This window comes from Caenorhabditis briggsae (genome assembly GCF_000004555.2).
Source record: "Caenorhabditis briggsae complete genome, chrI, whole genome shotgun sequence".
NCBI lineage: Eukaryota > Metazoa > Nematoda > Chromadorea > Rhabditida > Rhabditidae > Caenorhabditis > Caenorhabditis briggsae.
In genome coordinates this window covers 2,180,216-2,191,638 of record NC_013489.2, presented here as the reverse complement: position 1 = coordinate 2,191,638, position 11,423 = coordinate 2,180,216, and the positions used below count along the sequence as shown (strand labels likewise).

The window sequence follows — 11,423 nt, the reverse complement described above, 5'->3', positions numbered from 1 at the left end:
TTCTTCTTCTTCTTCTTCTTCTTCTTCTTCTTCTTCTTCTTCTTCTTCTTCTTCTTCTTCTTCTTCTTCTTCTTCTTCTTCTGTGTTGTAACAGATCCTCAGGCATCTTGGAGAGAGAGGGAAGAGAGAGAGAGAGAGAGAGAGAGAGAGAGAGAGAGAGACATCACAGCTTAGCTTAGCTTCTTTTCTCGGGCAGCAGCATCCCCCCAGCTACACACACAGACAACAACACAACATATAGATTTCGGAAACAGGAACCCCACAGGGATCATCATCCCCTATCCCATCCCAACGGTTTTGTTTTCTTCAGGTGATGCGAGCAACTCATCGGCTGCTCCTGCTCGGCGCCGGAGAGAGTGGCAAAAGCACGATTGTGAAGCAGATGCGCATTCTGCACATCAACGGATTCAATGCGGACGAGAAGCGGGAAAAGATCAAGGATATTCGGAGGAATGTGCGCGATGCGATGCAGGTGTGGAGTTGGATCGAGTTGACTTTTTGGGAAAAATGAATCAGTTCAAAAAAAGTTTGAGCTCAATTATCTCGGTTCCTGTAGGAGATATTGAAAATCTCTCAACTGATAAAATGTTTATCATAATATCAGTAGAATTTTGTTAGTTAACAATTTGTTCATAGCTGTTACAGAAATCGAGATAATGTAGGTCAAAAGTGGCAATGGCTTATTATTACCGCTTATTATCAGCTCAGTGGAAGCGCGCACTTTGGGCTTGCTTATCTCGGTTTCTAAAAAAGATATCAAAACTCTGTCAACTGATAAAATGCTTATCATAATATCAGTAACATTTTGCTAGTTGACAATTTTTTGATATATCTTACAGTAATCGAGATAATTAGGATCAAAAACTGGCAGCGGTACCGACCGTGTAGCTCATTGGAAGTGCTGCACTTTGAGCTGAATTATCTCGATTCCTAGAAGAGATATCAATAATGAATAAACTGATAAAAAAGATTCCCAAAAGAAATCATAAGAATTTGTCAACTAATGAAACATTTGTCGTAAAATCAGTAACATTTTATCAGTTTACAAATGTTTCATATCTCAAATAGGAATCGAGATAATTGAGCTCAAAATTGAGGTACTTGAAGGGATTGAGAATTACAGAAAAATAAAAAAGGCCAAATGAATCCAGAAAAATTCCAAAATCCAAATAATTTCAAAATTTCAAACGTGAAAATCGGGAGAGGATCAGAAAATTCCAGAATTCCTAACCCCCTGAAAATCTGGAAATCTAAAAATTTTAGTTTAAAAAGTTTATTTCAACCTTGAAGAAAAAAATCTCGATATTTTCCGATTTTCCAAAATTCAAAAAATTCAAAATTACGGAATTTCAAACTTTCAAAAGTTAAGGAAACTTCTTCAAAACTGAAACATTTGTTTTTTTTCGAAAAAAGTGTATTTCAGTTCATTATAGCACATCGGAGCATTAGTAATGAGCCACCAGACTTGATAAGTTTAGGGAAAAAAAATCTTCCACTTGAATAAACCAAATTTTGAATTTGATTTTTGAAAATTCCAGTTCTTTATTATTTCTATAAATATCTAAAACACAGATGACTAGGAAGCTCGTAAAATTTCAAAGCGATCTGTATAAAAATCAAGTTTCTAGGACCACGGAGAGCCGAGTTATAGTCCTTTAAAGTTTGCAACGAGAGGTTGGAGACGCAGGCGCGCAGACAGTCTGCCTGTCGGCGTCTCCTCCATCCACACACTCACTCGCGCGCTTGAAGCTTCAAAAGCTCGTAACTCGGCTCCTATAAGGCCTAGAATCTTGATTTTTTCACAGGTCTAACTGAAATTTTACGGGCTTTTTTGTCAATGTATTTTTGGCGTTTTTTCCTCACAGTCAAATGTGTAAGGATACTTTTCCCAATTTTGATACAAATCTGTATAGACGATTCCCATAGCGACAACTCTTGTTTTCATTGTGTTAACTCTCTTTTTCCCCCTTATTATATTTACACCTTTTTATAAATATAAATATACTAATATAGTGGTTGTCAAGGCGTGTGCTTGCTGCCTGTTGATGTGATAAAAATGCTATGTGCCTTCTTCTTCTCTTTCTCTCTCTCTCTCTTCTTTTTCGCCTCTTGATAAACAAATCAAGCCACCGGGAGGACGGAGAAAAAGAGACGTTTTTCGTCTCTAGCTTCTCTCACTCTCTCGTTCTCTGAAAAATGGAGAATCTATTTTTAGAATTGCTCTCCCCCTCCTCTCGGCCCGCCCGGGTGCCGCTTATCGATTTTAAGGCATATAATGCATACAAATGTGCAGGCAGCACATGCTCTCTTTTTCTTTTTTCGGGGCAGGGACCAAAAAGAGAGAGAGAGAGAGGAGGAAGAGGTCCTCCAAGTGCTCCTAAAAGAAGGGAATTGGAAAAGATGTGATTTTCATGGAGAAGAGTGAGGACCACTTGAAAAGAAGACATAGAAAAGATGGGGTTAATTGAATTTCAATTAGTTTTTGGAAAAGTGAAGAGAACAGAAAAGTGATTGTTTCAAAAAAAAAAATCAGAATCATCAGAAAGCTCATAAAATTTCAAATCGTTCTGTAAAAGAACTAAGTTTTTAGGACCACGGAGAGCTGAGATATAGCCCTTTGAAGTTTGCAGCGAAAGAGGGAGACACAGGCGCGCAGACAGTCTGCCTGTCGGCGTCTCCTCCTTCCTCACGCTTCCTCGCGAGCCTAAAACTTCTAACGATTGTAACTCAGCTTCTATAAGTGCTAGAAACTTGATTTTTGTACTACTCAAACTGAAATTTCGTGGGGTTTTTGTGAATACATGTTTGTTACAATTTTGATGACAAAACTATATTACAATAATGGGGAAATTGAGCTCAAACGGGGATTCTATAAGTTGAATCCACCTTTTAAAATCTATATTTTTCAGGTAATGCTAAAAGCAATGGAAGAAATCGACCCGCCAATCGCCCTCGACCAGCCAAGCACCGCTGCCAGCAGAGACTACGTGATGAGCGTCACCAACGATCCAGAAGACAATTATCCACCAGTCAGTTAATTAGCCAATTGAAATTTGAATATTTCATTAAAAGAATCCGGTTTCTAGGCTCATTTGGAGCCGAGATATGAGCATTTGAAGTTCTAGGAGTTTTCGTCTCTTCAAATGACTATATCTCGGCTTACAGAAATCCTAGAAAAATGGTTTTCTCTGGAAAAATAACAGAAACTACCGTAGTCATTCATCTAAATTTTCTATGATTCCAGGAGTTCTACGATCACATCCTCGTCTGCTGGAAGGATAAGGGAGTCATCGCATGCTTCGAGAGATCCAGCGAGTACCAACTCATCGATTGCGCACAATAGTGAGTTTTTTTTTTTTTCCAAAAAAAAATACCAACAATTTTACACAATTATGTGAAAAAATCAAGTCTCTAGCTCTTCTGGGAGCCGAGATATAGCGGTTTGAAGTTTGGGAAGACGCAGACAGACAGAGTGCCTCGTTGTCTGCGTCTCCCCCTTCTCCACGCTCTTTCGTAGAAGCTTGGAAAGCTGATATCTCGGCTCCTAGAGCTCCTAGAAACTTGATTTAAAAACAGGTTTGTAGGGAAAAGCAGTGGCTATTAGATGAAACCGATTGCTAATAACTTTTTCAAATCTTTTTCGACAGTTTTCAAACAAAAACTTATATTCTTTTATATTTTCTGAAAGCCTGAAAAATTTGAATTCATAGTGTCAAAAAACGAGTCTTCTAGCTCACCGGAGAGCCGAAATATGGCTCGCGCAAGTTTGCGGCGAGCGGGAAGGGGAGGAGAGACGCAGGCGCACAGGCTGCCTCCCTGTCGGCGTCTCCTCTTTCCGTACACTCCCTCACGCGCCTAAAACTACAAATGCTTGTAACTCCGCTCCTATTGGGTCTAGAAACTTGGTTTCTTTACGGGTCTAGCTAGAATTTTGCGGGCTTTCTTATGACTACGCTGAAATTTTTCGAGAAATTTGAATTTCAAACTTTCAAATCTCCAAAATTTTTCAGCTTCCTCGACAAAGTCGACATCGTCCGCCAGAACAACTACGATCCATCCGAGCAAGATATCCTTAGATGTCGTGTCATGACCACCGGAATTTTCGAGACCAAATTCGAAGTCGACAAAGTTAGATTCCAGTGAGTCCTGAGAGAGTCCAATAGAGCACATTTACCTTTTTTGAATTCCAGCATGTTCGACGTCGGAGGCCAAAGAGACGAACGACGAAAATGGATTCAGTGCTTCAACGATGTGACGGCTATTATCTTCGTCTGCGCTTCATCGTCCTACAATCTCGTTCTCTGGGAGGATAACACCCAAAATCGGTGAGTTTAAAATCTTTTTCCTTGTTTTCAGTATCCAAAATTTGATATACTGTACTTTATCAGAAAGCTCTTAAAATTTCACAAATTTCTAAAAAAGAACCAAATCTCTAGGACCACTGAGAGCCGAGATATAAGCTTTTCAAGTTTGGAGAGACGCAGACAGTCAGAGTGTCTTGTTGTCTGCGTCTCCTAAAAATTCAAGTGCTCATATCTCGGTTCCTAGATGAGCTAGAGAGCTGGTTTTTGAGCTAATTAATAGAGAAATTCCCATGTTTCAATTTCAAAAATATTTCCAGACTCCGCGAATCGCTTGCCCTATTCAAAAACATCTGGAACAACAGATGGCTGAAAACCATCTCGGTCATTTTGTTCCTCAACAAACAGGACTTGTTGTCCGAGAAGATCAAAGCCAGCGCTATTTGCTCGAGTCGTTCTTCCCCGAATTCGAGGGATACAATCTGCCAAACGACGCCGTCTATGACAACCAGGAAGATCGTGATGTGGTTAGAGCCAAGTATTTCATCAGAGGAGAGTTCTTGGTGAGTATTTATATTTTTTTCATGATCATTTCTGTGAAAAAAAACAAGTTTCTACGACTCCTAGAGGTCAAGATATGGTCCTTTGTAGTCTCAAGCGAGCGAAAGAGTGTGAAGAAGGAGGAGACGCCNNCNGGCTGACAGTCCGCGCGCCTGCGTCTCCTCCCTCTCAGCGCCAACTTTGAAGGGTCTAACTTGGCTCTCTGTGGTCCTAGAAACTTGATTTTTTCACAGATCAATTAGAAATTTTCTGAACTTTCTAATGAACTAAAAATCTAAAAATAGCATTTCAATTCTAAAAATAAAGTCAGACAAGAGTAAAAATAGATTACCCAGACACTGGTGGGAGATTAATCTTTGAGCAGTTGAAACAAAGTTCTATGAATAGAAAAAAAATTTCACTAATCCTTGTCTAGTTGAAATTGAGGACACTGATAGGAGGGATTAGGTGAGAGGGATTTGGGTTTCCAGATAAGGGGGATTATGAATTGTGGACTTTTTTGGTTTTGAAAAGTTATAGGGATCATATCTCAAGATCTAGGAGTAATATTCCTTTTAATTTTCTACTCATATCTGTATAATAATCACTTTTCTAGCTAATCTTCGTGCCGAGATATGATTATTCGAAGATATTGAGAGAAGCAGACGGTCTTTATATTCACAAAAAAGCCCGTAAAATTCTGAACAGATAAAAAAATCAAGATTTTAGGACAAGTAGGAGCGGAGTTACAAGCGTCTGAAGTTTTAGGCGCGCGAGGGAGTGTGCGGATAGAGGAGACGCCGACAGGCAGACTGTCTGCGCGCCTGCGTCTCCCCCTCTCGCTGAAAAGTCTAACGGCTATATCTCAGCTCTCCGTGGTTTTAGAAACTTGATTTTTTCACAGATCGATTTGAAATTTTACGGGCTTTCTGATGCATATAAATGTCTGATTATCTGATTATTCCAAAATTTTTCATAACATTTCAAATAGCGTTATCTCGGCTTGTAGGGATCCTAGAAAACTGGCTCTTTTACCGAAACGTGTGATTTTTCTCGGAGTTTTTTGTAACCTATAAAAACTGTATAAAAATTATAATTTTACAGAGAATATCGACCGCCAACAGCGACGGTCGCCACCACTGCTACCCACACTTCACGTGCGCCGTCGATACGGAGAACATTCGTCGTGTGTTCAATGATTGTCGCGACATCATCCAACGTATTCATCTCCGACAATACGAGCTGCTCTAAGCAGTTTCTTGGAGTTTTGGGAACATTTTCCAGACTCCCCAATTCCCTCCCCCAATATCCCTATTAAGGATACATCATATATTTTTTTGCCCTCCAATCTCTCTTTCTCTCCTGCTCTATTCTTCTCCGTGTGTGATCCGTAATGTGTTCAAGCCGGTTGTTCTTGGCCCCGCCCCCTCCTCTTTCAGAATATTTTTTTGAGAGTACTCTCCCTATCTATTTGTATGCACCGTTCATTTTTTTTCTCATTTTTCTCTGATCCTCTCACTCTCTTGTCCCCCAAAAACCACAACAACATCTTGATCCGCCCCCCCTTCTCCCACCGCTTTTTCTTGCCGTTTATGTGCGTTTTCTTTCATTTTCATTTTCATTTTTTTTCTCTAATTCTCTCTATCTCTCCTGCATTTGTTTTCTACAAAATCTCCCCTTTTCATGCCCCACGCGCAACTTGACCGATGTCGATTCCAAACCCAAAGAGATGCCAAATTTTGTAAGCCCCGCCCCCAATTATTTTCCCTAGCCACGCCGCCCCCCCCCTCCCCCCTAACCTGGAATCGTACATCGGCCACGAAGCTCAAGCCTATTGTGATACTTCTTTGCCCCCCCCCCCCCCCAAACAAAAGTTTCTATTCCCCCTCGCACAACGATATTTCACCCCTCTATATCCGAACATTCTCAAAATTCTCCTCTATTCCCAACAACTTTTAGCATGCTTGCCTTCTGATTCTCGAAGTCTCTCAAAAAAAAGTGTGTAAGTTTTTTAGTGTATTCATCAGAAAGCCCGTAAAATTTCGGATCGATCTGTGAAAAAATCATGTTTCTAGGACATCTGGGAGCCGAAATATGGCGCGCGCAAGTTTGCGGCGAGAGGGAGGGGGAGGAGAGACGCAGGCGCGCAGGCTGTCTGCCTGTCGGCGTCTCCTCTTTCCGCACACTCCGTCACGCACCCAAAACTTCAAACGCTTGTAACTCAGCTTCTATTAGTCCTAGAAACTTGATTTTTTCACTGGTCTAGCTAGAATTTTACGGGCTTTTTTATGAAAACACTTTTTTTCACAAAATCACTCTCTTATCAGCTAGATCACACTAACACGCTCATCCCTATCTCCTCTCAAATCTATTTCTCAGAATCCATGCTTTATTCTTGTTTTTTGTGTCTTCTCTTTTTTTTTTCTTGAAAACCCGTTCTCTCTTTCTGTCTCATCCCAAAAAACTCTCTCTCAGAGTCTCGTTTTCTTTTGCGAATTTGCTAATCTATAATCTCCCACCCAAAAATATTTATTATATCAATGATTGTAACAGCACAAACAAAAAAATTTGAAAAACGAAACTTTCAAAATTGTTCTTAAAATATGCAACTGCAGCTGTTTTTCTTTCTTCCCCACACCATCGATTCTCTCGCCCCCCGAGCTTGATTTTTGGCGTTTCCGACCCAATTTTTTGAGATAAAATTGATTTTTTTAGGTCTGAAACCCCGAAATAGGCTCCCTAAGGCTTTTCTTTCTCATCTTATCGTAGGCAACCCCCACACCATGCGACGTGTAACTCTTTTTATACAATTTTTCCTGTTTTTTCCCCTCTTTTTATTCTTTTTTTTCTTTCCCATTCAATTATATTCTCTGCACAAAAATACCCATATTTTTCCCCATATTTTTTTTGTCTTTTTTTCAATCCCACCCCAAAAAATTCATTTTTTCAATTGTCTCAAAAAAACCCTTCATTCAAATTTTATAAAACATTTTTGAATTCTTCTTTTTTTCTTTTTTAAGACAAATCAAAATACAAAGACTCAAAAAGATAAAACAAAGACATTATTGAAAAAATTTAGATTATTAGTAAATACAAATTAAGTTTGCATTCGTCAGAAAGCCCGTAAAATTCCAGATCGATCTGTGAAAAAATCAAGTTTCTAGGACAACGGGGAGCAGGGATATAGCACGCGCAAGTTCGCGGCAAGAGGGAGGGGGAGGAGAGACGCAGGCGCGCAGACAGTCTGCCTGTCGGCGTCTCCTCCTTCCTCACACTCCCTCGCCCGGCTAAAACTTCAAACGCTTGTAACTCAGCTTCTATTGGTCCCAGAAACTTGATTTTTTCACTGAACTACTTAAAATTTTATGGGATTTTTTTTCGATATACATTTGCAACTTTTTTTTTACACAAAAAGTAATCACAAAATCAAGAAAGTGGAGCTTAAATAGGGGTGGTGTTCAGGAAAGGAAGATTACCGTCAGAATCTTCGCCAGCTCACTCTAACTTTCTGGGTTGTTTGGTTTTTAGGTTATTATTTTTCTTTAAAGCTGATTTTCCGTTTTTCCAGTTTTTGTTTTAAAAAAAAGTTTGCAGTTCTCAAAAAATCTAGAACATTCTATAAAAAGTTTCAAAACATTTGAAATTGTGTTAAATCAAAATTACAAATTATAAAACTTCATTGAAAACGTTCTCTAACAGTTAATTGTCTCTATTTAGGGGTAATTAATTATTCAATTAGTCTCTTGTCAATGCTCTCATGACCTCTCTGATGACGCTGGTGATGGCTTCTTTGGTGTATTCATCACTGCAAAAATAAAATTTCTTTTGAAATTTTAAAAAATTGTGTCCGGATATCCAGATGTCCGCAAGAACTCACTCAAATGGAGGAATACGAATGAGAAGCGTTTTTTGAGAGCTCTCACGAAGAGTCAACGAATACAGGTAGTTGTCGATGGATCTGAAAATTTTCGAAAATTTTGAAAAGTAGAAAAATCCCAAAAATAAAACAGAAACTTTAAATTTTTTTCTTCGAAATATTGATTTTTCTGAAAATAGGAAATCTCAAATTCCTGGTTTTTTTCTATGATATTTGATAAGTTTCAGAATTTCCCAAATTTACCTCTCCATATTTTCCGATTTTTTAATTTTCAATTGTTCACATTTCTCGTCCAATTCATCCAGTAAATATTTGAAATCTACTGTAGATTCTAGTGGATTACAGTAACCATTGGAAAATGCCATTTTCTCCAAATAAATGATTTTTGGGGTCGAGTGAGCAGCCAAATGAAGGATGAACTGAAAATGGTTAATTAGTAGAGTAATTAAGTAGCTAATTACCTCTGGAGAACATTTTCCAATTTCTGGAATTTTTTCATCCACTGCTTCGAAAGTTGATTTGATTTTAATAGGCACGATATTGATGTCTGAAAAAAAATTAAATTTTTGGGAATTTCAGGAAATCCGAAAATTTGAAAAAACCCCAAAGACTGAACTCAAGAAACTTCCAAAAATTAGGATTTTTCAAAAATTCGGGAGCTCATTAAAAATAAACCAAAATTGGAAAATTTCAAAAGTTTCAAAATAGTCAAAAATCCTAAAACCTGTGACTCTCTGATTTCCAAAAATTTAGAAATTCCAAGACTTCGAAACTTCCAAAAATTTATAATTTCAAAAGTTGCGAAATCTCAGAAAGAATTTCTTGACTATTTTAGAAACTTCCAAAATCCAAGAGCATTTCAGAAGTTCAAACTTTATTCAAAAATTCAAAAATTCAAAAAATTTTTGATTTCAAAAATTCTGAAATTCAAAAAAAATTCGGAAATTTGGAAATTCTGAAAATTTCCGAAAAGCTGAAAACTTGAAATTTCAAATATCCCATAATTTGGATATTGCGAAAATTAAAATTTCCGTAAATAAGTTACACAAATTCAGAAAGCCTAGAAAATTCAAAAATTCAGAAATTCCAGAAAATTCCAAAAAATTATCTTCCTCACTTTTTCTTGGACTCTTCAACAGTTCGTCCAAAACAGCTTCCGACGGATTTTTCTTCCAGAATTTGAAGAAACGATTTTCAAATGCTGAATTTTTTTCATTTTAATTAGAAGAATAAAGAAAATAAAAATTTCAACTTGCCAGTAATAACAACGGTTTTTGCGTCCTGAAAAATTGAGAAAAATTAGTTAGTAATTGAAAAAATTGAAATATTAATTTGAAAAAAAGATAAATTTCAAAAGTTCAGAAATTCAATAAAATTCCAAATTTAAAAAAAAACAAAATTAAAATCCAATCATTCAGAAATGGAAAAAACCAAAACTTCCTAAGTTTCCGAATTTTCAAAAATCCAAATTTCTGGAAATTTCTGAAATTCTGAAAATTCGGAAATTTTCAATTTCCAAAAACTTTAATTTGTAATATTCAGAAGATTCAGAAATTATAAAAAATAGTTTCGAATTTTCATAGATGCGAAAATTAGAAAAATTCAGAAGTTAAAAAGAAACGATTCTGAAAGTTCCTAAAATCCTAAAATTTTGAAAAGTTCATAAATTCTAAAAATTCCGAATTTCTAAAAAAAAAGGTTGATACTGTATATCAAAAAATTTGATATACCGTATTAAAAATTTCCACAATTTCAAAACCTCTGAAAAGTTTAAAAAATTCAGAAATTCCAAGAACTCGGAAATTCCAAAAGTTAAAAAATTTTAATTTCAAAAAGTTTAGAAATCCAAAAATAACAAGTTTTCCAAAAACCTGTAATTTCAGAAATTACCTGTCCAGTAACTGTTCCCTTATTACACATGGTGAGCATATCAGCCGGATCACCAAGACAATCTGTCTGAAATTTTTCGAAAAAAAGTATTTCAGTTTTTTGAATTTCCAGAAAAATCTGAAAATCCAAAACTTACTCCCATCATTTTTCGTCTTTTTTTATGTAGAAAATCTCTGTAAAACTATCAGAATTGATGAAAATTTCGAATCTTTAAACTTCAAAAATCAACAAAAATGAAAAAGAAAAAAACGGACGGTTCTTCTTCGTTTTGTTTTGTTTTTGAACACAAAATAGATCGATTAACTTTTCTAATTAGAGAAAAAAGAAGAAGAACCAAAGTTTCTTTTTTATCTTTTAAATCAAAAAGAAACAACATCTAGTTTTCGATTCTATCTAAAAAGTTTACTTTGAGAAAAAAAATGAGAACTTCAGTCAAAAAGTAAATTCTGTTAAAACTTTCTGAAAATTCAGAAAATGTTCTTAAATTCCAAAAACTCAGAAATCCCAGAAAATCTAGAAAGTTTAAAAAATTTAGAAAATTCAAAATTTCGATTTCAATATCAGAAAATGTTTATTTGAAATAATTTTCAATTTAATTGGACAATTAAATTTATTAGTTAATTAATTAATTAGCAATCAATTCTGGTCAAAATTTGAATGAGCTCTCTGATGACGCTGGTTACAACTTCTTTGGTGCATTCTCCGCTGAAAATTATATACCGTAAAACCTCTAATAGAACGACACCCGGATCGTCCACTTTGAGCCTATATATCTCATTTTCTGTGAAAGATATCAAAAAGTGGCTAACTAAAAA

The 11,423-nt window shown here is 36.5% G+C and overlaps 2 protein-coding genes across 2 annotated transcripts in view; one reads left to right on the top strand and one right to left on the bottom strand.

The window, feature by feature from the left end:
- Nucleotides 1-6,092, top strand: part of Cbr-gsa-1 — a gene marked incomplete at both ends in the record, with an annotated part of 7,399 nt that extends 1,307 nt beyond the window's left edge. The window contains 6 exons of the mRNA XM_045241555.1: nucleotides 311-472; nucleotides 2,910-3,029; nucleotides 3,245-3,342; nucleotides 4,011-4,128; nucleotides 4,622-4,864; nucleotides 5,946-6,092. Of these exons, the coding sequence (XP_045097473.1) occupies nucleotides 311-472; nucleotides 2,910-3,029; nucleotides 3,245-3,342; nucleotides 4,011-4,128; nucleotides 4,622-4,864; nucleotides 5,946-6,092 (888 nt within the window). The remainder of the gene's footprint in view (nucleotides 1-310; nucleotides 473-2,909; nucleotides 3,030-3,244; nucleotides 3,343-4,010; nucleotides 4,129-4,621; nucleotides 4,865-5,945) is intronic.
- A 2,484-nt stretch (nucleotides 6,093-8,576) lies between these two features.
- Nucleotides 8,577-11,423, bottom strand: part of CBG22077 — a gene marked incomplete at both ends in the record, with an annotated part of 8,860 nt that continues 6,013 nt past the window's right edge. Inside the window, 5 exons of the mRNA XM_045241550.1 lie at nucleotides 8,577-8,646; nucleotides 8,719-8,799; nucleotides 8,962-9,137; nucleotides 10,609-10,674; nucleotides 10,745-10,781. Of these exons, the coding sequence (XP_045097472.1) occupies nucleotides 8,577-8,646; nucleotides 8,719-8,799; nucleotides 8,962-9,137; nucleotides 10,609-10,674; nucleotides 10,745-10,781 (430 nt within the window). The remainder of the gene's footprint in view (nucleotides 8,647-8,718; nucleotides 8,800-8,961; nucleotides 9,138-10,608; nucleotides 10,675-10,744; nucleotides 10,782-11,423) is intronic.